We start from the raw sequence: 27,783 nt of genomic DNA on the forward strand, positions 1-27,783 counted from the left end.
GTGTCTCATTTTGGTAGTTGTGGTTCTATTTTATGTCACATTTTGGACTTTTTTTGTGCCATTATGTCTCATTTTGGTCATTTTATATCTATTTTATGTCTAATTTTAGTTGTTTTGTGTCACATTTGGGACATTTTGTTTAAATTTTGTCTCCTTGTGGCCATTTTACATGTCGATTGTGTCTCATTTTACACATTTGGTTGTTATTTTCTGTCTGGTTTTGTGTCTCATTTTAAATAATGTTCTTTTTTCTCTTTGTGGTCATTTTCAATGTCCTTTGTGTCGCATTTTGAACAATTTTTTGCCATTTTCTCTCTTCGTGGACATTTTAAATCTCTTTTGTGTCTCGTTTTGATTGTTTTATGTCTCATTTGGGATATTTTGTGAGTCATATTTAACTGTTTTCTGTCATTGTGGTCATTTTACGTGTCTTTTTTGTCTTATTTTGGTTATTTTGTTACTCTTGTGGACTTTTTTGGACATTTTGTGTCATTTTTTCTCTCTTTTTCCCCTATTTTGTGTTGTTTTGGTCATTTGACATCTAGTTTGTGTCTCATTTTGGTTGTTTTGTGTCTTTTGTGTCACATTTGGAACATTTGGTTTCTTATTTTGATCATTTTGCATCCATTTAAGGTTGTTTGCAGTTAATTAGCTTTATTTTTTTCCATTTTATGTCTCATTTTGGTGGTTTTGTGTTTATTTTGGAACATTTTATGTCTCATTTCTAAGTTTTTCTTTCATTTTGTCTCTGGAGTCATTTAGATCTTTATTGTGTCTTATTTGGGACACTGTGTCTCATTTTGTCTCTTTGGAGTCATTTTAAATCTGTTTTGTGTCTCATTTGTGACATTTTGTGTCACATTTTGAACATTTTTTTTTCCATTTTGTGTCTTTGTGTTCATTTAAAATCTCTTTCCGTCCCATTTTGGTAGTTTTGAGTCTATTTTGGGGACATTTTGTGTCGTATTTAACATTTTTTATTTCCATTTAGTCTCTTTCTATTCATTTTAAATTTCTTTTGTGTCTCATTTTGGGACATTTTGTGTCATATTTAAAAATTTTTTCCCCATTTTGTCTGTGTTCATTTAAAATCTCTTGTGTCTCATTTTGGTAGTTTTGTGTCTCTTTTGTGTCTCATTTTGTGTGTTTGAGGTCATTTTAAATCTCTTTTCTGTCTCATTTCAGGACATTTTGTGTCATATTTAACATTTTTTTCCATTTAGTCTGTTTGTGTTCATTTTAAATCTCTCTTGTGTCTCATTTTGCTAGCTTTGTGTGTCTTCTGTGTCTCATTTTGCTAGCTTTGTGTCTCATTTGTGTCTCATTTTGCTAGTTTGTCTCTTCTGTGTCTCATTTTGCTAGCTTTGTGTCTCATTTTGCTAGCTTTGTGTCTTCTGTCTCATTTTGCTAGCTTTGTGTCTCATTTTGCTAGGTTTGTGTCTCTTTTGTGTCTCATTTTGCTAGCTTTGTGTCTCATTTTGCTAGCTTTGTGTCTCATTTTGCTAGCTTTGTGTCTTCTGTGTCTCATTTTGCTAGGTTTGTGTGTCTTGTGTCTCAATTTGCTAGCTTTGTGTCTCATTTTGCTAGGTTTGTGTCTCTTTTGTGTCTCATTTTGCTAGCTTTGTGTCTTCTGTGTCTCATTTTGCTAGGTTTGTGTCTCTTTTGTGTCTCATTTTGCTTGCTTTGTGTCTCATTTTGCTAGCTTTGTGTCTCATTTTGCTAGCTTTGCGTGTCTTCTGTGTCCTGCTGCTCCTGATGTGTTCACTGTCTCCCCCTCTAGGGGGCGCTGCTGCTTTCCCAGACTCCCCTCCAGCCGGATGAAGCTCTGCGGGCCTCTCAGCTCCGGACTCGTCATTCCTCTCCGCGGCTCCTCCATCCTCCTCAGGACCGCAGCCCACACGGCTTCACGCACGAACCGCCGCCGTGCGTCCGGCATGTAACCCGGGTCAGGGCTGCAACCTGGAGCCCGGCTTCTGTGGGGGTCTGGACCGGACATCCGCGGAGCTCCACGCCGCCGGAGACGCGCTGAGGTCGGGGAGGACAGCGGGGGGAGATGGTCGCCGCTTCGGGCTCCGGAGGCTCCTCCGGCCGTCATGTGAACGCGGACGAGGCGCGTCAACCTGTCGGGGATGATGGTGAGTGTCCGTCCACGCGCACCGTGCGTCTCTTTTGTCTCCGACACCTGCTGCCGAACCGGGATCTACCGCAGGCCGGGAGGCTGTAGGCAGCGGCACCGGGTCGGGGTCCGCGGGGTTCGGCCTCTAACGGGCCGTGTGTGGTGGATGGGCCGGTTCTGGTCCGGTTCTGGTCCGGTCGGTTCCAGGATCGCTGGTTCGGGTCGGATGGAGTTGATCTGTTAAATGTGTATGAGTGGAGCTGAACTGTCCCAGGGTCCCTGAACGTCTCAGAACCGGTCTGGAGATCTGAACCTAATCTAATAATCTGTTTTATTCTAAGAGCTGCTCTCTGCTCTGAGCTGCCATCAATAATAATAATAATAATAATAATGATAATAATAATAATAATAATAATAATAATAATAATAATAATAATAATAATAACTTTATTTATATGGCTCCGTTTGTGGTCATTTTACGTCTATTTTGTGTCTAAATTTGGTTGTTTTGTGTCTCTAGTGTCACATTTTGTGTCTTGTTTTTTAACAGTTTTTGTATTTTATCTCTTAATGTTAATTTTACGTCTCGGTTGTGTCTCTACGTGAGGTTGGTTGTGTTTTTTGTGTCTCTTTAGTGCCATATTTGGGACATTTTGTCTTATTTTCACCTCTTTTGCCTCCATTTTTGTCCTGTTGTGGTCATTTTTTGGCCCTTTTGTGTCTTATTTTGGTTGTTTTGTGTCTCTTTTGAGTCACATCTGCGACATTTTATCTCGTTTTTTTAACAGATTTTTGCTGTTTTATCTCTTTGGGTCATTTTCCATCTTTTTTGTGCCAAATTTTGGTGGTTGTGTGTCTCATTTCACACATGTGTCTCATTTTGAACTCTTTCGTTGGATTTGTCCCTCTGTGTTCGTTTTACGTCTCTATTCCGTCTTATTTTGGTTGTTTTTTGTCACATCTGGAAGCTGTTTGTTTCATTTTGAACTCTTTATTGTCCATTTTTGTCTATTCATCTCCTTCATGTCACATTGACACATTTTGTGTCCCGTTTTTAACATTTTTTTTGTCATTTTATCTCTTTGTGATAATTTTCCATCTTCTTTGTGCTTCAGTTTGGTTGTTTTTGTCTTTTTAGTGTCATATTTTGGTCATTTTGTGTCTCTTTTGAGTCACATTTGCGACATTTTGTGTCTCGTTTTTAACATTTTTTTGGCCGTTTTATCTCTTTGTGGTCATTTTCCACATTTTTGTGCTTCATTTTGGTTGTTTTTGCCTATTTAGTGTCTAATTTCAGACATTTTGTGTGTAATTTTGGTCTCTTGGTCTCCATTTTTGTCCTGTTGTGATCATTTTCCATCTGTTTTGTGTCTCACTAGAACCTGTTTTTTGTCATTCTGAACTCTTCATTCTCTATTTTGCCCCTTAATGTTCATTTTACGTCTCAGTTTTGTCTAATTCAGTTTTTTTGTGTCTCTTTAGTGTCCCACTGGCACATTTTGTGACTCGTTCTTTAACAGTTTTTTGCCATTTTATCTCTTTGTAGTCATTTTACATCTCAGTTGCGTCTAATTGTACTTCATTTTGGTTGTTTTTGCCTATTTAGTGTCACATTTCGGACATTTTGTTTGTAATTTTTAACTGTTTTATTCCATTTTTTCTCTTTTGGTCATTTTACGTTTATTTAGTGTCTCGTTTTGGTTGTTTTTGCTTCTCTTTTGTGTCTCCTTTTGAACTCTTTCATTCCATTTTATCTCTTTGTGGTCATTTCCACCTTTTTTGTGCTTCAGTTTAGTGGTTTTTGCCTGTTTAGTGTCACATTTCTGACATTTTGTGTGTAATTATTAACTCTCGTTTTCCATTTTGTCTCTGTGGTCATTTTTACATCTATTTCGTGTCTAATTTTGGTGGTTTTGTTTCTCTTTTGAGTCACATTGGGACATTTTTTGTCTCATTTTGACAAGTTTTTTGCCATTTTACCTCTTTGTGGTCATTTTACATCTCTTTTGTGTCTCGTTGTTTATGAGCAGCGTCTTATTTACGGCAGGAAAACATCCCAGCATGCATTGCGGCTGCGGGCCAGGTTGAGTTTTGATCGGAGCATCTTGATAACGTCCCTGTGTTTGTGGCGTCTTCGTTCTGTGGGTGAAACTGAAGCGTTTCTCTCATGAATCTTCTCTGTGGATTCGCTGCCGTCCGATCGGTGCATTCAGGCGTCTCGGCTCGAGCTCCGCCGGGGGAATGAAAATGCCACAACACGTCACTTCAGATCCTCCTCACCCTCGTCCTCACCCTTCATCCTCACCCCTCATCCTCACCCCTCATCCTCATCCTCATCCTCACCCGTCTTCCGTCTGCCTCGTGTTTGTTCGGACACCAGCTGCTCTCCACCAACACAAACCAACTGAATCACAGTGAATATCTGCCAAACAAAAACACGTTTAGACTCATTTTACAGCAAATGATTGACGACAGCAACGAGCCGCAGCAGCATTTTGACATTTAGCTGTAGTTTCTTACTTTGTATTCGGCATAAATAACTCTTTACAGCTTTGTTTCATTTGTCAGTGACAGAAAATTAGCTGGAAACCACTTCGACTTTATTACAGAAATCCATAAAAATGGTGAAATAGCGTCAACAAACGGTAAAAATAACTGCCAATATCTGTAAAATTATTAGATTTTTATTAGATTTAAATACAGTAAAACCATAATTTTATTGACACACACTGTAAAAATAAAAGAAAAACTAAATACTACTTGTGAAATTACAGACTTTTGATAAAAACGGTGTAAGTGTGACAACAAAGAGTGATGGAAAAATCTGGAAAAAATGGTGAAAAACTGTCATTTAAAAAAAAAACTGTATAATATGTAAAATAATATATTGAAATATAATATTTACATGTTTTTATTGGTTTTACATACAGTAAAAAATAATTTTATGGTGAAAATAACTGCAAATATTGACCAAATCATTAGATTTTTATTAGATTTAAATCCAGTAAAACCATAATTTATATTATTTGTGAAATTACAGACTCCAATATGAATAAAGAACATTTTCAATAATACTAGTAAAAGTGTGGTAGCAAGAGTGACGGAAAAAAATATGTCAAATAATGGTGGAATAATGTAATAAACAAAAAAACTGTATAATGTCTACGATAATATTTTGATATATAATATTTACATCTTTTTATTGGATTTAAATACAATGACATTCTATAGTCCATAATATAAAATGCATTTTTATAACAAGATTTACAGTTTTAGCCATTTTTTTGTTTTTCTTTTTATTGTTTTATTATTTTAAAAAAATAATGTAAAAATAGCAGCAAATATCTTTAAAATATTGTATTTATTGGATATAAAATAGTAAAACTCTAATGTTATTGTTGCACATTATAGAAGAAAAAATTACTTTTTGTGTAGTTGCACATTTTTGATGTTATTTACAGTTTTACCCAGTTTGTTCTACGGTCAAAATGTAAATCAATGTTGTTTTCTATTTCTATCAAATAATTTACCATTTTTTCATTAATATACATAATTTAGTTTTTTTGGAATTGTATAGTTTTACAGTCAAATGTGTTAAAACACAAATTTTTGAGGACATTATTCTCAGTTTTAACCATTTGTTTTGTTTAGTTTTTTTAGATTAGGGCAAAAATGCCAGAAAAAATGTCAACAGTGGAATCCTGTTACGTTCAAAAACAGTAAAAACAGTGAAAATATCAGCAAATATCTGTTAAATAATGCAATTTATTTTCGATTTTTAATCAGTAAAATTGTTTTTTATGGTCAGGCTGGTGAACAGGTTTAAAAAATAATTTACTGTGTTTCCCTTATGTGAATGTATTTTTTCCAATATCTGTAAAATAATGCTGATTTAAATACAGTTAAAGTGTAATTTTTACATTCAAACGTTTAAGAATACAGATTAATGTGGATGCTTATTTCATTTTTAACCATTTTTTTAGGGTTTAGATGGAAACTTTTTCTCTGTAATTTAACAAAACTTGGTAAATCTGTTAAATAATAGTAAATTTTCTGTTAAAAATGTGATTAAAATCCGGATTTTCTCGCTTTCCGCTGCATTTGGAGACAGAAACTTCAGATTTTTGGTGTAAAACTTGACAGATTTCCTGATATCACACCTAGAAAATAAACACTGAGCTGTCTTTTAATGTTTTTATTTACCATCAGCTGTCTTGTTGGTCTGCTGAGATCTCCAGAGCTTAGTTTCTCCTCCTTGGGAAGACAGATCGCTGATAGTCTGGAGGTTACATAAGGCAGAAAGCTGCAGGTATTCAGGGTTTGAAGCCTCCAGACAAGCTGCTGCAGGTCTGATGGAACCTGATCTGAACCTGCAGGAGAAATTCTGCTGCTGGTTTCCTCCTCAAGATGTTCAACAACATGTAGGTTTACTGACAGGAAGTGTTGGTTTTACCTCCAAACTCATCGTCTGAGCAAACCTCAGACAGCAGCGACTCAGTGAAGGTGGAATCTGTTGACCTTTAGCTTCTGAAATCAGCTTTTCAGCTAAAATTCCGACATTTTCCTCATTTTGCACCAAATAGAAATCCTCAATAAATCTGTTGAACCAGACGCCACTTTCAGACGTCCACCTCTCTTGAAGTTCACGTCCTTGAAGAATCTTCAGGAGTTTCTGGTGAACGGAGAGAACGCAGCAAATTATTTGTTATGCTAAGCTAAGCTAACTAGCTGCTCGCTCATGATAAATGTTGGGAAACTGATTGTTTTTGTGCATTTTGGAACGTTTTTGCCCATATTTGGGTGCACAAAAAAGCTACGTTACTAAACTTAGCCCACATAAACCCTGTAGCATGGATATGTATTATGAAAAATCCAGTTTGTGCCTCATTTTCCTGCATTTAGAACCATGACACTGAATCCTGGCCTTAATCCCGTCCTGCCGTATTTCTGGTCTTTATGCTCAGCTAAGCTAAGCTAACTAGCTGCAGGCCCATGATAAATGTTGGGAAACAGGTTGTAAATCGTTGTTTTTGTGCATTTTGGAGTGTTTTTGTTCATATAAAGGTGCAACTTATCCCACATAAACAATATAGTGTGATATATTTGGATTTCTATTATTAAGAATCAGTTTCTTGCTTCATTTCCCTGCTTTCATACCCATGAATCTGCATCCCGGCCTTCTATTTGGGGACATCCAGCGTTCCCGGTTAGTCTTTGTCCTCCTGCCTGCCTCCTGTCAGTGTTTCTGCCTGAGTAGAATGAAAATCCGTCCGTCAGACAAAGACCTGGGTGTTGTCCTCCTCCCGTCTCCCATCAGCAGATTCCCCACATTTCTCCCAATCAGAGGAAACAGCAGCTTCCACATGGTCCTGTAAGCTGGTTGAGTGTCAGCGTTGCGTAACCTGCTGCCGTCTGAGGAGGTGTGAAGACGCCTCGGCCTCGTGGCGTCGCCGGTCGTCCTGCCTGATCCTCGGAGTCGTGGGTGACGGACGAAAATAGTCTCAGCGAATCACGTAACGTCGGTCTTAGATAAAAAACAAAACAGAAAAAATCATGTAAGACGAGAGTCAGCTTCAGTTTCAGTCCCCCACATGCAATAAATGTCACCTTTACAGCAGCATTTGACAGAAAATGTGAAATAGCTGCATTAAAAATTAAACAACAAACACAAATATGCACTCATATCCATCATGACGGAGCCTCTCATGCTGGATTTTTTCCTCTTTATGTCACTTTTTATGAATTTACCCGATAATTAGCAGCTTTTTTTGTAATCTTTAGCAGAAAAACAAGCATGAGTCTTTGTTTCTGTTTTATTTCTGGCTTTTTAATTCAGAATTGTAATAGTTTATGGTTGTCAAGGTTCACATTTTTATTCGTGTTGAAGTAATAGCATGAAATAACAGCGTAACTGCAAAATCCAGCTTCAGTTTGTTTTTTTCAGTCCTTAATGCAGAATTTTTCTTTTCAATAACAGCAAATATATGTAAAATAATGAGATTTTTGTCTGATTTAAATTCAGTATAAAAATAAAAAATAGTGTAATTTTATGGTCACACAGATTTTTGATGTGGACTTGATTTGCAGATTTGTTTTTTCTACATGTCAATGTGTAAATTAAAATGTTTTTTCTCTGATTTTACTTTGAAATGTCTGGAATTGAACAAAACCAAATCTGTAAAATAACAATTTATATTTTTTATATTTATATTTATTTATATTTTTTAATCCTTAATACATATTTTTTCTGTCAGATGACATCAAATTTTTTTCTGATTTAAATACAGTAAAAGTGTAATTCGACAGTGAAATATGTAAAAACACAATATTTCTAAAAATGCTGACATTAGATGTGAAAACCAGTAAAACTGTATTTTCTGGTCACATGTATATTATCTGTAAGTAAACAAAACAAAATCAGTAGAATATCAGTTTATAAAATAAGTAATTTAAAAAAAAATAAAAATTTCCCTTATACAAATGTATTCTTTTTTCAAATAATGGGAAATTCTGTCAATGTTTTAGTTCGTTTTAATTCAGAAATTAAAGAATTTTTGGTTGTCAAGGTTCACATTTTAGAGTGTGTTGAAGGAATAACGTGAAATAACAGCATAACTGCAAAATCCAGCTTCAGTTTAGCTGGTTAGCTTAGCATTATTAGCCACTCAAACAGAAAATGTTAAATTCCAGTTTCATTCATCCTGTCCTGTCGTGTTTTTGGTCTTTATGCTAAGCTAAGCTAACTAGCTGCCAGCCCATGATAAATGTTGGGAAACAGATTTTTTTGTCCATTTTGAAACATTTGTGTCCATATTAAGGTGCAGCTTATCCCACGTAAACCCTGTATGGTCCAATATTTGGATTTCTATTATTAAAAATTCAGTTGATGCTTCGTTTTCCTTCGTTTACAACCTATAATTGAACGTTCCGTTTGTTAGCGTCCAACCTTCCCAGTTCGTCCTCCTGCCTGACTCACACGTGTGATGCCACGAAGCGTCACGTTTGTGCAGCAGCTCCAGCTGGTATTGATCAGCTGGCAGGTTATCGGCAGGCCGATCGGCGACAACAACCTCCAGCCGGAAGCTGACAGAGTCTCTGTTCAGCTGCCGAGAGGGAATCTGTCGGCTTCACTTTGTGTTAAACCTTCAGACACGGAGAGACTCTGGACGATGTTGAAACCTTGGTGAGATTCCTCAGGTCAGTGACGGAGAAACAAACGCTCCTTTAGACGTTCGCTTTGACCGCGATGCTTTAGGCCTGAGCAATAATTCACCAGCTTTTAATGGAATTTTACTGTTTTTATCAGTTTGCATTGTTTACATTCATTTATTTTAGGTTTTAGTGTTAATTTTGGCTTTTTTGTATGACGAAAACCAAAAAAAATCTAAATTTTCCTGTGGCAACATCATTTACGTTAATAAAATGTGCTTTTATTTTGACAGATTTACTGAATACTCCTATATTTTCACAAATTTTCACACTCATAATGTAAATTTTAATAATAATTAGAATTTTATATTTGGGTTTTTTTTTTGCCATTTTATGTGTTTTAAATGAAATGAAATTTTAAAAATTTAACACATTATAATGAAGACTTAACAGGACACAGATGATAATTTTTATTTAACTACTGATTAATTTGCTAAAAAAATGTTCTTTCCAACAAGATCAATTAAATTTTGTTGTGGTAGCTAACTTAAATATCATTTACATTTTTAAAAGTGTGTTTTTACTTTGCCAGATTAATAATAATACTAATTATTATTATTATTATTATATTAATGTAATATAATAAAAATGATTAAAATAATAATATTAATAATAGTAATAATAATAATAGTAATACAGCTTATTTACCCTCATTCATTCATAAAGAATGAATGAGGGTAAATAAGTGTTCATAAAGAAGCTTGGTCATCGTTGTGTTTGTTCTGTTTTTATGAATGTGAGCAGCTGCAGGTGTATTTTTTCCCATGATGCACCTGTTCAGAGGCTGTTCTTCCTGTTGTGAGTCATTTAAAGTGACTCATGCTTTCTGTTGTGTAACATTTCAGCAGGACGGAGGCTGCTGCTGCTTTTCATCTTCTTTTGTTTCTAGCTCTTAACTAAACATTAAGCATCAATAATTTGTCTCCTGGCGTCGGTTAAAAACATAATTAGTGGTTTTAATTGTTATTCAGTTGCTCACTGGGAGCTAAAATACAAACTAAATATTAATTCTTCCTCATTAATGCATGAAAACCAGCCACTTATTTAACATTATTGTGCATTTTGTGCTGTAAAAATCACATTTCATCAACTTTAGGGACGTCTGCGTGTTTATTTTCAGTATCACTGTTGAATTTTTAGGTATTTTCTACACGTTGGAAGTGTTTTCTTGCAGTTTTAGAGTAGTTTTAGGAGATTATTTGGTTTTTATTTAACCAAATGGAAACAGCAGACAGAGTTAATTCAGTCTTTTTGAGTTCCTGAGTTGTTGTTTTTTTTTTTTTTAAGAAAGATCAGATAATTAGTTACATGTCATTGTAAATGGAGATAATTTGAAGTAAATTTCTTGAAACAGCATTTAGTTTTTACCCTAAAGTACCCTTTCTGATGTATTTTTTCATTTGATTTTTCTACATTAATCCTTGTCGTTTTTTAGTTCCTGGGTTGTTTGTTTTTTAAAGAAGGATTCAATAATTAGCAAAATTTTGTTGCAAATAGAGAAAATTTGAAGTAAATTTGTTCAAATAACATTTTTTTTTTACACTAAGGCCTTTCTGAGGTATTTTTTGTTTAGATTTTTTAGTGTTCTTCATCAATTCTTGTCTTTTTTTAGTTCCTGAATAGTTTTTTTTTTTTTAGAAAGCGACCTTACAAGATCAAGTAATTAGTTAAATGTTGCTCAAATAACATTTAGTTTTGACACTATTTCATTTCTGAGGTTGTTTATACTTAGATTTTTCAGTTTTCTCCATTAATTCCCATCTTTTCTTTCACGTTTGTCTTGATTCTGTTGTTTTCGAGTCGCTTCTTTGACTTTTTATCGATATTTTCTGTCCTTCTTGTTTTATTTTTAGGTTTCATGCGTCGGTTCTGGTATTAAATTAGACTCAGATGTTTTCTGTGTTTTTGTGATCAGCAGCAGATCGTCTCGTTTCTCACTGAGGCTTCAGTCACGACTGGACCTCACATGTTGTTGTTGTTGTTGTTGTCGTCGTCTTTGTGTCGGTGGAATCTGCTGCGTGACGCATCGAGAAGCTTTTCTTCTCGCAGCTGTTCGAGTCTTTCTAGTAACAAAGCTGTTAAAATAACAACAGTAAAAATGTGCAAAATGTTCCAGAAAATCCAAACTTAAGTCAAAATAAACTCGATGTCTCGACTTTTAGGACAAAAATGAAGTCAAACGTTGTTAAATAGTTTAAATCCTGAGACTAGAATAGAATAGAATAGAATGGATCTTTATTGTCATTGTTTAACAGTGAAAGGCAGTTTAGCAGCTCTATGGTTGAGCAGCAAAAAATAAAAAATAAAAATAAATAAATAATTTAAACATTACGAAGTGTATTTATGAAATTTAATTTGATAAATACAAATGTTTAAAATATACACTCATTACAAAAAATAAAATCAAATGAAAAATTTTGTTAAATTTAAAAAGTTAAAAACAAAGTCATTGCAAAAAATGAAGCAAAATTAAAAATTGCATTTAAAAAAATGAACAAAATAAAGTTATGACAAAAAATAGTCATCACAAAAGATTAAATAAAATTAAAATTAATGAAAAAGGAAAGTCATTACCCAAAAATGTAAAATTAAAATAAATAAATAGTCAACAAAACAAAATGTAACAAAAATGTAACTAAATATTTTTTAATAAAATAAGAAATAAAAAAGAAAGTCATTACAGAAAATTCTGATAAAATACTAAATAAAAAGAAATCAAAAAATAAAAATCATTGGAATTTTTTAAAAATAAAATTCCAAAAAGTAATTTCAAAAAAAAATCAAACATTTTAAATTAAAAAGAATAAAGTCATTACAAAAAAGTCAGTACAGAAGATTAAAGAAAAAATTAAATAATAAATAGTAAATTGACAAATTAAATTTAAAAAGGTCTTTACCCCCAAAATTAAATAAAAATAAATTAATAGTTAACATTTTAAGAAGTCATTACAAAAAATTCAAGTAAAATAATTTAATTTTAAAAATTGATGTACTAAAAATAAAACTATTACAAAATAATAATAATAAAATTTTTAAAATGAAGTCAGTACAAAAAAATCTAGTTAAAAAAATGAAATTTAAAAAATTCATTATAAAAAAATTGTAGTATGTAAGTATAATTATTACCAAAAAAGAATGAAGTTATTCTAAAAAAATAAAAACTAGAATGAAGATCACATACAATAAAAAATAAGAATGTATACATTATGTTGTGCATTTAAAACCAAACAGAAAACCTGTTTACTGAGACAGAAAGTTAATTTATTTAAAATGAAATTGATGAAGCTAACATTAGCATTAAACATCTGTTTCATCAGGTTTATATTCCAGCTACTGGGGCTGATTCTCACTCCTATTTTTACATCATATATCATTTAATTTTATGCATTTTGGTTCCAAATATTGGTCTTTCTTTGGTGTTGGCCTTTAAAAAAATGTAGTTAACCGAGTTTTAAGGCTTTAGAGTCAGAATTTCAGTCACGATAAGAAAAGAGAAGCCTTAAATTTGCAGAGTTCCACCAGCAGAGACACGGCAAACATTCAGGAAATGTAGGAAATTTGCAAAGTTTGGTGTAAAAATGTCCCACACAAAGCAGCGAAGATGTGAAAACAGCAGCCGTCTCTACATTCTGCAGCGACATTTCTGCGATTTGATGCTTTTTTTTAGTGTGTTAAGTGTTTGTTTTATAAAGTTTAAAGGTGGAAACTTGAGTTAAAATCAGTTGAAATGCATTTGGTCCTTTTTTTTACTGAACTTCTTGCAGATTTTCTCCACGATGCTCTGAAAATGACATAAATCTGTGGTTTACAACACTAGAAAGCAGCGGTGAAGTCTTGTTTTGCTGCAGAGAGAAGCAGCTGAAGAGCCAGAAGTCTGAGCTGCGTATTAATAGAGCGGCTTTTCTTTATTCATGAGGACGCTTCCTTTCCAGACTCTGTGTCTGGAGCAGCGTGAACCCGATAAACTTCCTGCTTCTTTCTTTTTTTACTCTCACTTTTTGTCATATTGGTCAAGAAATGTGAGAAAATTTGGATTTTAGAGGCCAAAATTTTGCACTTTAATCTGTGTAATTTCTGATTTAATCCGTTTCCGCTGCTTCCGAAGTTAAGATTTCTGCTCCTCTGGTCTCTTAATTTGGTAAATTCAGCTCTGGGTTTGTTTGCTGACGATAAAAAGCAAATTTAAAGACGTCAGACTGGATGTGTCATAAAGATTATTGTCTTTACTCTTTAATTCTGAAGGTGTGACAAGAATTACGTTGGGATTCTGTCACTTTTAGACGTGTGGACGAGTTGCACCTCAGTTGCAGGTTTTTGCTGTTTATTCAACACGTTCTGATTTTACCACCTCTAGTGTCAGACTGCATTGGTTTTTATTTCGGCCACAATTATAAGTGATTAATTACGCATACAGTAGGGTTGTTAATAAATAAAATGAAAAAATTAATAAATTGAAAAGCAATTTTAAAATACAATAATTGCAAAAGAATTTTAATTAAAATCAAAATAAAATTCATTCCATAAAAAAAAATTACAAAAAATTCTAAAATTTAAAAATGTAAAAAATTAAATAATTACAAATGTTTAAAATTAAAAATCAAATTAAATTATGAAATAAAAATAGTAAGTGAAAAACAAAACTAACAAAAAATGAAATATGAAGTAATTTAAAAAAAACATTTAATTACATTTAAATTGAAATTCAATTTATAAAATCAAAAATAGTAATTCCCAAAAAATTTTTAAAAAATAAATTACAAAAACATTTAAATTAAAATAAAATTCATAAAATAAAATAAAAATATTGTAATTACAAAGAATTATCTAAAAATTTAAAATGCAAAAAATAAATACAAATTTATTAAATTAAAAATCTAATTCAATTTATAAAATAAAAAATAGTAATTTCAAAAAAATTACAAAATAATTACAAATAAAAATAAAATAAAATGTATACATTTAAAAAAATGCAAAAACAAAGAGAAGTGATATTTTAAAAAATGAAGTAATTACAATTTTTAAAAAAAAAATTAAATAAAATTCAGTTTACAAAATAAAAAAAAAAAAATAATTACAAAACCATTTACAAAAAAAATCTAACAAATAATACATTTGGGCTGATTTACACACTTTGCCTTTTTCTGTTTTTTCTGCACTGTTCAGTGAACACTTTGATTTGTATTTTACATGTTAATTATTAAAGGAGTTGAATTCTTAACGAGGAAAAGTATTAAATTTGTGTCATAAAACTCCTAAAATTGTCCAAAAATCATCAAAGAATTGCATCGATTTACACACTTTATGCACGATAACTGGAACATTATCACCTTTTTTTTAATTAGTGCACACTTTGAGTTGTATTTCAAGGACGAAAAGTGTTAAATTTGTGTCTGAAAACTGCCAAAATTGTCCAAAAAAATCACACAAAACCCATCTCATCATCATACATTAGCATTCAGCAGGGAAAAGGTGCATAATAAGGCTGTTAAGTGCATAAAATGTGCATAAAATGGTTTATAATTAGCATTATTTTTATTTTGTGGGTCAGAAATCCTGCTAATATGAAAATATTGTGTTAATATGCAAGAGAAAGGAGATTACATTGACTTATCATGACTTTAAACCTATGAAAAAATGGATTCAGTCCTCAGAACGTGACAATAGTTTGGGCTAATTTATACACTTTATGCCAGATAGCAGGAACTTAACCACCTTTTTCTGTTAGTGCACACTTTGATTTGTATTTCAAGGAGGAAAGTATTAAATTTGTGTTGAAAAATGACTAAAATTGTCCAAAAAAATCACCTAAAAGCAGGAAAAGGTGCATGATAAGTGCACAACATGGTTTATAATTTCCATTTTTTCCATTTTGTGGCTCAGAAATCCTGCTAATGTGACGTCTAGACGGTGAAAACTGTGGTTATGTTAGAGAGAGACAACCTTACATCGCCTCATCGTGACCTTAAACTTCAGATCTTGTCCTTAAAAGCTGTAAAGTCGTGGGTTTTGTCCTTAAAAGCGGTGAAGTCTTGGGTTTTGTCCTCAGACTGAAGCGCTCAAACAGACGTCTGTCCTCATAAAGGAGCGTCACCAGGACGGAGCTCCTGATTGGCTCCCGCGCTGTTGCTATGGTGCTCTAAGCCGCTCCTCCATTGGTCGGGCTTTGGACCGGGATCGACCTGCCGGCTGTCTGTCAGCATCCCTCCGTCGCCACGGCAACAGACAGGAAGAGGAGGAAGAACGGAGTTGTTGTTGTTGTTGTTGTTGCTGCTGCTGCTGATTCCTGCAGAAGAAGAAGAAGAAGGAACTGGTCTGTCGTTCATTTCCTCCTGGTGTTTATTTGTTTTTATTCCAGAGGATCATCCGTCTGCAGGCTGTGCTTTTCTTTTTTTTCATCATCTGCAGCACAAAATGGCTTAAAGCGTCGCCACGGCAACCCTGAGGGTCAGCTGGTCTGGACCTGCTAATCCCTGCAGCTGAACATGATTATTAATACGACATGTTGGGATGGAAAACGGGGATAAACACGCTTTGATTTATCCGTCTTTGTCTCAAACACACAAACAGTCACGTGTTGAATTTGTTCATTTATCAGAAACATCCCTGAATATTTCTGCTGGAGAAACATTTCAGCTCAGGAAGTTTTATCCTCACTGTCTAAACTGACTGGACTCTTGTTCAGATTTTAATAGGTGTCGGGTCGACTGGCTGCATCTGTCCAGCTGTTTTTTTTGTTTGTTTGTTTTTTAAACCACCTTCCCTACAGGAAAGTGAGAAACTCGACTGTTCACCTGCTGTGTCTGTGGAGGCAAAAGAGCAGGAATTTATTACGCTTGGCTGAAAGTCTGATTTTTGCCACTGTTTTGGTGCATCAAAAATGTCACAAATGTGTCACTAAAACATAAAAAAGGTTAAAAAAAACATTAAAAATGTCACAAAAACCTCAAAATGACAAAAATGTCAGAAAAATGTCAAACGTATCACAAAAATGTCACAAATTTGTCACACATACATGAAAAATGTCTCCATTTTTTTTGAAAATGTCACAAAAACATTTAAGATGTCACAAAAAGACAAAAAAAGTCTCAGTTTTTTTTAGAAATGTTGCAAAAACATCAAAAATGTCTCAAAAGGTTTTATAAAACCTCATAAATGTCACTTTTTTAAAAAAGTTACAAAATCATCAAAAATGTCACAAAAATATTTTTGAAAAATTCATAAAAACATCAAAAATGTCTCTTTTTTAATAAATGTTGCAAAAACCTCATGTCACAATTTTAAAATAAATGTTACAAAAACATCAAAAATGTCACAATTTTTTAAAATCAAAAATTTTTGCAAATGTCGCAAACATCACAAATGTCACAAAAACATCAAAAATGGCTCAATTTTGTAATAAATGTTGCAAACGCATCAAAAATGGCACAAAAACATAAAAACATTTTCACAAAAACATCAAAAATGTCTCGGAAAGTTTTTATAAATGTTGCAAAAACCTCATATGTCACAATTTTAAAAGTAACTGTTACAAAAACATCAAAAATGTTGCAATTTTTTAAAATCGAAAATTCCTATGAATGTCGCAAAAACCTAACGTCACAAAAAATTTTAAAATGTTACAAAAAACCTCAAAAATGTCACAATTTTACAAAAATGTCACAAAACCCTCATAAATGTCACAAAAAATTTAAAATTCACAAAAACATCAAAAATGGCTCAAATGTTTTCATAAATGTGACAAAAAATGTTGCAGATGTCCCAAAAAAAATGAAATGTTACAAAACCATCATAAATGTCTCAAATGTCACAAAAACATCAAAAATGTTCCAAAACTGTCATAAATGTCACAAAATTTTTTAGAATGTAACAAATATGTCAAATAGTGCAACAAGAATGACAAAAACGCCGTAGAATCGTATCACATCAAAAATGTCATGAAAATGTTGCAGTACAGCATGTCGTCAAAAAAGTCACAAAAAGCTCCGAAATGTTACAAAAACGTTGTCAAAAAGAAAGAAGTGTCAAAAATGGCCCAAAAACATTGTACTGTGGAACCTTTAAAAATGTCACATAAAGTCTTCGTATTGTCTGTGACATAAATCAAAACGTTTCCTTCAGAACGTTGTTAGAACTTGCCGGTAACGTTGGTCGTTGTCGTGGGAACATTTTCTGTTCGCTGGGTGGAAAAAAAGCAGAAAACGAGGAGGAGAGACAGCGGAGGGAGGGAGTTTGTAACGAAGAAGGAAACTGAGGACGAGGAGGAGAGAGGAAGCAGTGCATGAATATTAGAGTAAAGTTCCCCAGACAGGAGTTGCATAAGAAGCTGTGACCCAGAAACCTCCAGCAGTTGGACTGAACTCACCCCGACATGAAGGAAAACAGCCGGAGGGAGGAGAGGGAGGCGTGGGAAGGAGGTGAACTCACTCATGCTGCTGTTTTCTCCTCACTTTTATCCTCGTTTGCACTTTTTAATGCAACGAAGGGCCAGTTTTCAGATATGGGTTAATTCTCTGGTCTGTAAAGCAGACAGATCCCTTTGTTCTCTGAGGGAATGAAAGAAGAAGAGACGTCTGAATAATGAAGGCGGCGAGGTGGAAGACAAGGTGAGACGTAGCAGTCCGTCGACAGGTGTTCAGCGACAGATGCTGAGCTGCACCACAAAGAACAATCAGGGTGAAAGTCGAGGCGGATTTATTTATAGAGCAATTTAAACCAAAGCCTTCACCGGAATACAGATGAGGCTGCAGGAAGGGATGTTAGCTGTTAGCTTAGCAACAGCAAGGAGAAATGCAAGATCAGTGCTTTATTAACCACAGCGGGACACAATGTCGCAAAAACGTCATAGAAACGTCATAGAAACATATGTCGCCAAATAAGGTCACAAAAACGTCAAAAATAACAACAACCTCATAGAATCATATGATGTCAAATATGCCACAAAAACATAATAGATGACAAAAACGCCATGAAATCAGACGTCAAAAATGTCACAAAAATATTTTAAACAACATAAAACGCCATTGAATCGTATGTTGTAAAAAATTTCACAAAAATGTAAAAAAAAAGCCATTGAATTGTATATTGCCGAAATAAAAAAAGCCACAAAAATGCAAAAGAAATGGATCTCGTTGCAAATGTGACAAACATGTTAAAAATAACAAAAAACGCCATAGAATCATATATTGTCAAAAATATCACGAAAACATCAGACACCATAGAATCATAAGATGTAAAAAGAAAATTACAGAACACCATACAAACACATGTAAAATATGTAACAAAAGCTTCAAAAATGCTACAAAAAACATCAAAAATGACAAAAATTGCAAAAAATAGCATAGTATGACGTCAAAAATGTCACAAAAACGTCATAGAAACATCACAGAGATGTTATAAAAATCGCAAAATGACAAAAACACCATAGAAACATATGATGTCAAAAATGTCACAGTGGGATAAAAACTATCGAAAATTACACAAAAAAGTCAAAAACAAACCATGCTGTCAAAATTGTCATAGAATCGTATGTTGTAAAAAATGGCACAAAAACATCAGACGCCACAGAATCGTAAGATGTCAAAAATGTAAAATAAAAAAAAAAAAAAAAGTCAAAACACCATAGAAACATATGATGTCAAAAATGCCACAAAAACGTCATAGAAACGCCACAGAAACGTATGTTGTCTAACAGGCCGCAAAAACGTCATAGAAACGCCACAGAAACGTATGTTGTCTAACAGGCCGCAAAAACGTCATAGAAACGCCACAGGAATGTCACAAAAATTGCAAAAACACCACAGACACATTTGTCAAAAATGCCACAACAACGTCAAAAATACTACAGAGTTGTATGTTGTCAAAAACACAAAAAACAAAACCATCAAAGACACCATGGAATCGTAAGATGTCAAAAAATGTAAAAAAAATGACAAAACGCCATAGAAACATATGATGTCAAAAACATTAAAAGTAGCAAAAAAAGTCATGGAAACATATTTCCACAAAAACATAAAAAATAACAAAAAATGCCATAGAATTGTGTGTCATTAAAATACCACAAAAATGCCACAAAAACATCAAAGTGCCATCGAAATGAATATTGTGAAAAATTCTACACAAACATCAAAAATGTGAACGATGTCCCAAAGACTTAAAGAATGAAGCACCACAGACCAGCAGAAACAAAAAGACTGAAGTAGACTAAATTAAATCCAGATCAACAGCTGAAGCCAAATCTGCTGCTGCTCTTTGAAGACTTGTGGTCCAGACGAGGACAAACATCGTCTGAGTTTATCTCCTGACCTCACATGACTGATGGAAAATGGTGTTTGTGCCGGTCGGCCTGGAGGCCGGAGCTTCCCGTTGGCCTCGAACGCCTCGTGATCGAAGGCTGATGAGAGGCTGAACACCCGCTGTGATCGGATCTATTCTTATCCTCCGTTTCCGCCGTCGGGGGGAAACCAAACTGTGTCGCACAAAACAGAATCTGCTGCAGATCTGAGAGCTGCTTTCTGATCTGCTGCAGGAGGTTTTAACCCGTAATATTAAAATCAGTCTGCTTTTTTACACTGATTTATCGGTTTGTGTTAATTCCTTTGAAAAGAGGCTCAGAAATCACTATTATTAATAATAAATGCAATAAGCCAGATTAAATAAGGCAAAATATTTTGAAAATCACCCAAATTACACCATTTAACTGAGCCCGAAACTGTAAAAACAGCAAAAATCACCATATTTTCAGTTTTTTGATGGTGCTTTAACTACTCCTGTGTGATGTGTCCTTTATTCTGAAAAAATAACATAATCTGAGCTTAAAATCTAAATATCTAATTAAAATCACTGCATTCAGCATGTCTCCTTAAATAAAGTAAAAGTAAAATATGATATCTCTTAATAAAAGAAAGAAGGATAGACAAAGGACAAAATAGAAGTCAAAATTCATGGAAACAGTGTAAGAAAGTAATAAGTAGAAAAATCTATAAAATAATAATTCTAAAATAATAATAAAATCAGTCAGACTGAAAAGGCAGATTTTGCCTTTAAAAATGCTCTATAATAAGAATAATAATCACTCTTCCACATTCTCTACATGGGACATTGTGCATCTTATATTTCTCTTAATGTTTGTTTTTATTTACTGCACATTTCTGATTATTTATCTGTATTTATGGCGGTGGGGACTGTACTCTTTACCAAAGTATTTCTGTTCTATTCTAATAAGAAATAATAATAAAACGCCATCTTAATGTGTTTTTTCTTTGATGACTAAGGAAATTAAAAACCTCTTTTACATTTTGTTGCTGACTGATGATTCATTCAGTTTTTCAGGTGCAATATAATCTAAACTTTTTTCATGATCATGTGTGATATTACCTCAGTATAACTGCCGGCATTCATTTTTACTGTTCTACTCTAGTCTTATCTCACTTATTTTATTTCAGTAATGTATCGTACTTAGGCGATGCATTTCTTATTTGATGTCATTTGTTGTCTGGCACAAGAATTTTCATTTCAGAATGAAAAAGTTTTTATCTGATCTTATCTTACCTCATCGTATTTCGTCTTGTGTTATCTCATCTTGTCTTAACTTATATCTTCTTATCTCAAATCTTGTCTTTTCCCGTCTCAGCTGAGTTTATCTTATCTTATCTCTTTCACCCTATCTCATCTAATCCCATCTTATCCCATCTTCTCATGTCATCTTCTCATTCATCATATCTCAGCTCATCTTAACTTGACTCATTGTATCTCACATCATATTATGTTAACTCATCTTAACTTATCTTGTCATCTCATCTTAACCTATCTCTTCTCATCATATCTCATCTTTTCTCATCTTAACTTATCTCACCTTATCTCATCTCTTCTCATCTCATTCTTATTTCATCTCTTCTCATCTCTTTTCATCTTATCTTCACTCATCTCATCATATCTCATCTTATCTCATCTCTTCTCATCTTAACTCTTCTTATCCTCATCTTATGTTAACATATCTCATCTTAACGTAGCTCATCTTAACTTGTCTCATCTCATCTCGTCTCATCTCAACTTATCTCATCTCATATCTCATCTCTTCTCATCTCATCATAACTCATCACATCTTATCTCACCTCATCTTATTTTAACATATCTCATCTTAACTTATCTCATCTACTCTCTTCTCATCTTAACTCGTCTCATCTTATCTCATCTTGTTTTAACTTGTCTCATAGTATCTCATCTCAACTCATCTCATCTTATCTCACCTCGTCTTATGTTAACTTATCTCATCTCAGCTCAACTTATCTCTTCTTCTCTCATTTTATCTTGTTTCGTCTCATCTCATGTGACTGATTTACTCGTTTAGGCCCGTTAATGTTCATGTTTCCTCCTCTACTTTCAGGCTATTGCTGTTTCAAAGCTCTTTTACATTTTATTGTTGATTGTTGATGATTTATTCACCATTTGTGTCTAGAAAACATATTTAAGTTAAGAGTTAATTCTGTTATTTAACCCTTTTCCCTCCTCTTTTCCATCCATAGGTAAAGCCATGCACCTGGGCAGCGCTCCATAGCCTTCCTTGTCCCTCGCCTCCCACCTGATCACCTGTCCTCCTCCATCGCTCCTCACCTTGACTCCTCCTCCTTCCCTGGTCGCCATGACGACCACCCTGGAGACGATAGCCCATCCGGACCAGGAGCTGAGCCCCGAGCGGCTGGACGGCTGCCTGGACTCGGGCGGTCGATACAAGGTGGTCCCCTCCATCGTCTGCTCCATGTGCTGCCTCTTCGGCATCATCTACTGCTTCTTCGGTGAGTCGGAAACCTGAAATTCACTGTTTTTGACAGTTCAACCAGCAGAACTTTTATCTTATGTTTTCTTATGGTATCATAGCTCATTTCATCTTATTGTATAATATTTTATGTCATCTTGTGTTATGTCATCTCATTTCCTCTCATCTTATTGTATTTTGTCTTGTGTCATCCTATCTCATCTCATCATGTTTTACCTTATGTCGTCTTATCTCCTCTCATCTTATTTCATCTCATCTTATCTCATCTGCTCTTATCTCATCTTATCTTATCTCAACTTATCTCATCTCATCTTATCTCGTTTCATCTCATCTCATGTGACTGATTTATTGGTTTAGGCCTGTTAATGTTCATGTTTCCTCCTCTTCTTTCAGGCTATCGCTGCTTCAAAGCGGTGATGTTCCTGACGGGCCTCATGTTCGGCTCTGTCGTCATCTTCATGCTCTGCTACAAGGAGCGCGTGCTGGACACCCAGCTGAGCGTGGAGGCCTCGGTGGGCATCGGCCTGGGCATCGGGACGCTCTGCGGCCTGGTCACCATGCTGGTTCGCAGCGTGGGCCTCTTCATGGTGGGCCTGCTGCTGGGCCTGCTGGTGGCCGTGGCCACCCTGGTGGGCATGGAGGAGCTGTCCGACAGCCCGCCGCGCTCCGTCTGGGTGCCCCTGGGCGTGCTGCTTGGCCTGGGCATGCTGTTCGCCGTGCTCACCCTGCAGTGGCAGCGTCTCTTTACCACGCTGTCCACGGCGGTGTTCGGCGCGGCGGTCATCACGGTGGCGCTGGACTACTTCGTAGAGCTCTTCGCCCTCGTGTTGTACATGTACGAGCGGATAAAAGCCGAATCTGGAAAGCCTGTGTGCTGGCTGACTTGGGTGGTGCTCGGGGTGTGGCCTGCCCTCACCCTGCTGGGCGTCATGGTCCAGTGGAAGGTGACCGCCGAGGGATACTCCCACACCAAGGGTGAGGACAGCCGGCTGGATGCTTGTCTGTGGTGCTGGTTTCTGCTGATAGCTTTGTGTACAGAGATGTAGTCAACTCTGAAGTACTGAAAAAGTGAAAATCTGCCGGATGAAGTCTGTCACTGGGTCACTTAGGGGTTTTTAACTTTGGTATGATCCTAACTACTACAACAACCGATAACTGCTGGCATTTCTGCTTTGGTAGTGATGAGTGATGAGACTTTCATATACTGTGGAATTTAGTGGTGAGATGTAGAATCTCACTGTTGGCAGTCAACACACCAAACTGATTTTAAAAAATGGACCATTTCCTGAAAATTATTAGTTTTCCCAATTATTTTTATACGTATAAGGAAGTGATTTACACATCAGTTCAGAGTTATATAAATATATTCTAGAGTTATAACCTCAGTATCCAGACTTCTTTTGACCTGCAGTTCACTAAATGAATGCTTAATCTTCCACCTAAATGTCTCCTGAAGAATCATCTCAAAAAATGTTTGTCTGGTTTTCTGCCTTGAGGGAGTTCCTCAAGGCACCTTCATGGGTGAGTTTGTATGAAGATGACCCATTCTTGGTTGTCATTAGAGGTTATTTATACCTTGAAACTCACAGTAAACCATCTTTCTGCCAGATGTTGCCTTCACTGACCTCCCTTTGTACTTCACAGTGATCATCAGCCGGCAGCAGAGGAGGATGCAGGTGATGCGGATCCGTCAGCGGGACGACCGCTACCGCAACAAGAAGAAGAAGAAGCAGCAGCAGGGCTCCACCTCCCACCATCACCACCAGGCCAAGCAGCTCCATGCTGAGCCCGCCTACCGCCGCAAACCCAACCCCATCCGCCGCTACGACACTGATGTCCTCTCGCCGGTGAGGAACCTCTACGACGTTGTTTGACTGATCATTTTGTTCCATTTTCTGTTGGTTCACAGATCTGGTAAACAGAATTTGGAGATTAGGTGTCTTCACAGATGCCTGCAAATTTGTAGGAGGATTTGCTTTTAGCCCATGAAATCTCATCCAAGATATATCTAGGACGATTTTTGAGAACTTTCAAGTGCTGGAAAACACGATTTGCTGATAATTTCATCACTGCAGGAGATGATTTACATGGAGAATCAAAGCAGTCAGCGTGCAAAACTTGACAGATTTTCAAACGAAAATCCAAATTTAAGGTCAAATTAAAGTTTGGCAATGTTAATGCTAATAGCTAACTTCCTATTTTTTTTTAAGTGGGACTGAGTTTTCAGGTGTGAGAACAGTAACTATAAACAAGGAGTATTTGGAGTTGATGCTAGCATGCTATGCTAATTAGCTGCTGCTTTCTGATTGAACGCTAACTAGAAATTGGAATTACCAATCTGGATTTTTGGCGCTTGACAATGTTCATGCTAATACCTAACTCCCTCCTTGTTTTAAATGGGACTGAGTTTGCAGGTGTTTGACAACAGTGACCTTAAACGAGGAGTATTTGGAGTTGATGCTAGCATGCAGAGCTAATTAGCTGCTGCTTCCCGATTGAACACTAGCTAGAAATTGGAATTACCCAACAGGATATCTGGTTTTGACAGCGCTAATTCTGAAAAAGCTAATGCTAATTGCTCGACCCCTCACTTTTTGAAGGTAGGGTAGATATCTGACTTTGCAAAAGTGTGACAAATTTTTGTTGCGTGTTCTGTTGGTTCAGACATCTGCTGAATATAATTTGGTGATGATCTGTAAAGTAAAATGTTAAATCGACTCATCAACTCAAGTGGACGCCAGCCTTTTGAAGTTTTGCTGTATTTAAATTCATATTTAATTCCTTACTTTTCCAGAGCTACATCCAGAGTTTTCGGGACCGACAGGTGCAGGCTCAGCCCTTCCCGGGTCGGCTGGTCGGAGGCTCCCATGCCGTGGTGGAGATGGGCTACGACTGCAGCTCCACGACGCCCCTCACCGGAGCAGCAGGACCTTCACTACGGGTCTGATGCCTCCACAACACCCCGAACACTCCACTGAACCAGGGAGATATGTGACTCTACAACCACTACCCCACACCTGTGCTAGAACAAACCACCACTGGGTTCAGATGCAAAGATTCTGGGTTTAGCCACACACCTTAGAGGAAAAAAATAGCCCTTTACTTATTAAATGTTGGAGCCGTCGGTTTGGTGCAGAGGTTTGATCGACCTCTATTTCACTGTCTGTCCGTAGATTCAAATGCACTAAATGCATGCATGTACTTGACACAAACACATTCTGCAGCTACAATCTTAAGAGTTCCGCGTGGGAACAAGAAGCAGCTGGCTGGACCCGACCTGTATGTCAAAACAGATCAGGGATCGGACTGCAAACCTGCCTCAGGTTCCGTCATGGGCTTCAAAACACAACTTTACCCTCGTTGCTGTTTCGACCACCGTTCCTCAACCGATGCTGCAGAAGCAGCAAGTTCCTTGGCCTCCTTAGAAGTCCTCCATGAATGGGGGTAAGGGCCGTCCAATGCAAACCGGGATCCGTTATTTGCGTTCTGTGCCATCTGGACTACAAACTTAATGTCGTTTTTAAAGAGGGGGAAACCCTTTGTCACCCTTGGTGCTGGACGATACACTACTTCAAGCGTCAAACTGCTCTCTGAAGCCCCGGGAATCTGTTTCAACGGGTGCCTTGCCCCTCCTCGGACTGCGCCACTCAGCGACAGGAGGGGGGTTACTGGCAGATCTCCCATCAGTGGCTTGTTTTTGCATTAAACGTGAGGATTCTTCAGGGGAGGAGAGGGATGTAGCCGCGGAGCTACAACAAGCAGGGTATAAAGTTTCTGGAGTCGGCTTGTTGTCTTCACAGATGCCTGGATATTCGAGGAGGATTAGCTTTTTAGCTGACAAGGAGGAAGACTTGTTTACACTGGCACCTCATGAAATCTCACCCCAGACATACGTAGTAAGAGAACCTTCAACACAACTTACTGAGAATTTCATCACTGCAGTGGAAAACAATCTCCAGGAGATGATTTACACTGCTAATCAAAGCTGAAAGATTCGTCTAACATCTGCAAGGGTGTGAAAAAGTCAAGATTTAAGGCCAAACTGAAGTTAAATTTTGCTATGAAATCCACATAGATAGATCTGTGAGGTTTGTTATGACCTAAAATGGGTGAAATAGTAATTAGCAAACAGAGTTTTTGGTGCTTGACAATGTTAATGCTAATAACGCTAATGTTAATTGCTAACTACAACATGTGGAGTCTGTTAGGTAGCTGCTGAATTCCGAGTATAAGCTAGTTAGCGTAGCTGGCTAGCTTTTGTTTTCCAAGTCAAGCTTAGTTGCACCATGACGTTTTCTAAAAGCTGAACACTGTAAGAAAAGAAAAGATAGACTTTTTCCACAATATGACCAAAAAAATTTCTATCCCATTTGGAAAACCATATACACTGCTGTTGGAATCAATATTAAACAGAAATTGACGTTTTTGTTAAAAAGCTAGCCAGCTACTTAGTCTAGCTGTTTGTTGGAGCTTATATTTTACGCAGAAATGGATTTTTTTGTTAAAAAGCTAGCTGGGTAGTTAGCCTAGCTGGTTGTTGGAACTTACAATTTAAACAGAAATGGACATTTTTGTTAAAAAGCTAGCCAGCTAGTTAGCCTAGCTGCTTGTTCGAACTTACAATTTAAACAGAAATGGACATTTTTGTTATAAAGCTAGTCAGCTCATTAGCCTAGCTGGTTGTTGGAACTTACATTTTAAACGTAAATGGACATTTTTGTTATAACGCTAGCTGGGGAGTTAGCCTAGCTGGCCAGTTTGCACGGTGGCTCACTTTAATAGCAACATGAGAAAACCAAAATAATCACTAAAGACGTTAGAGTCTTGAAAGTTAGAAGCTTTTTCTGAAATTATAACCATAAACATTTCTATTCTTCCTTTAAAACCTGTTCTCTGTTGTTGGAACTCATATTTTGCAGCAGAAATGGACATTTAGGGCCAATTTTAGGCACAATAGATTTGTGTTTCTTGCTGCTTATTTCCTCTAAATTCACTATTTTGGGACATGTTTTACTCGTTAGCCATTGTGTGTCGGCTTTTAGCTCAGTTTCTTCTGAGGAGATCTCTTTCTAGACCTGTTTTTTTTTTCTTTTTTTGAAGCACTGGGGCTAAATACCTGAAAAAAGCACCTTTTTTTGACTGCAATGAGGCGCCAGTGTAAATAAGACGTGAATGTGAATGAACAAAGTGGACTAGTGGCCATAACAACCTGTACTTAGACCAACTCCTTCCATCATGTGCATTGATTTTTGCTTTATTCAGTGAAAATGTGAATACTTTGTTACCGTCTTTACCTTTTTAAAGGGAACCGATGTGGTGGGGAGGGCGGTGGGGTTTTTTATTTGTCAATGCATGAAACCACCTCCTGGTCGAGTCCCTCTGTGTGCATCGATGTGAAATTTGTACATAAAACACAGCACTTACTAACTTTATTTCTGTTTTATTTTTTACCATTTCTTTGTTTTCTTTTCATAGCGCTCTAATTTCTTTTCCGGTGGGATGTATTTATTTGCTGATTTATTTATTTGGTTCTGTAACAGGAGAGTGTGACGTCACCGCTGTAGGCCGGAAGCTCCATGCTTTTTGTTTTTATTTTTAATTAAAAACTGAATTCCGACTATAATTATTAAAGCATGTGTTCCTACGGGCCTGAATGCCGTCTCTCTGTGTGTTTTTCTCTTCAAAG

The 27,783-nt window shown here is 35.9% G+C and overlaps 1 protein-coding gene across 1 annotated transcript; it reads left to right on the forward strand.

The window, feature by feature from the left end:
• Positions 1-1,996: 1,996 nt before the first annotated feature.
• tmem198b (transmembrane protein 198b) lies at positions 1,997-27,751 on the forward strand. Its single transcript, XM_023261266.3, has 5 exons — positions 1,997-2,135; positions 21,847-22,116; positions 22,491-23,072; positions 23,742-23,944; positions 24,892-27,751. Exons 2-5 carry the CDS (start codon positions 21,963-21,965, stop codon positions 25,042-25,044), a joined length of 1,092 nt encoding a protein of 363 aa, XP_023117034.1. The 5' UTR covers positions 1,997-2,135; positions 21,847-21,962; the 3' UTR covers positions 25,045-27,751.
• Positions 27,752-27,783: the final 32 nt, after the last annotated feature.

Source organism: Amphiprion ocellaris, chromosome 24 (genome assembly GCF_022539595.1).
Source record: "Amphiprion ocellaris isolate individual 3 ecotype Okinawa chromosome 24, ASM2253959v1, whole genome shotgun sequence".
In the NCBI taxonomy this organism is placed as follows: domain Eukaryota; kingdom Metazoa; phylum Chordata; class Actinopteri; family Pomacentridae; genus Amphiprion; species Amphiprion ocellaris.

What these genes read in the sequence shown, in the direction of transcription:
- tmem198b (XM_023261266.3), top strand. Translation starts at nt 21,963, where the DNA reads ATGACGACCACCCTGGAGACGATAGCCCATCCGGACCAGGAGCTGAGC. An exon ending in CATCATCTACTGCTTCTTCG is followed by an intron (nt 22,117 to 22,490) that starts GTGAGTCGGAAA and finishes CTCTTCTTTCAG; the next exon opens with GCTATCGCTGCTTCAAAGCG. An exon ending in GGGATACTCCCACACCAAGG is followed by an intron (nt 23,073 to 23,741) that starts GTGAGGACAGCC and finishes TGTACTTCACAG; the next exon opens with TGATCATCAGCCGGCAGCAG.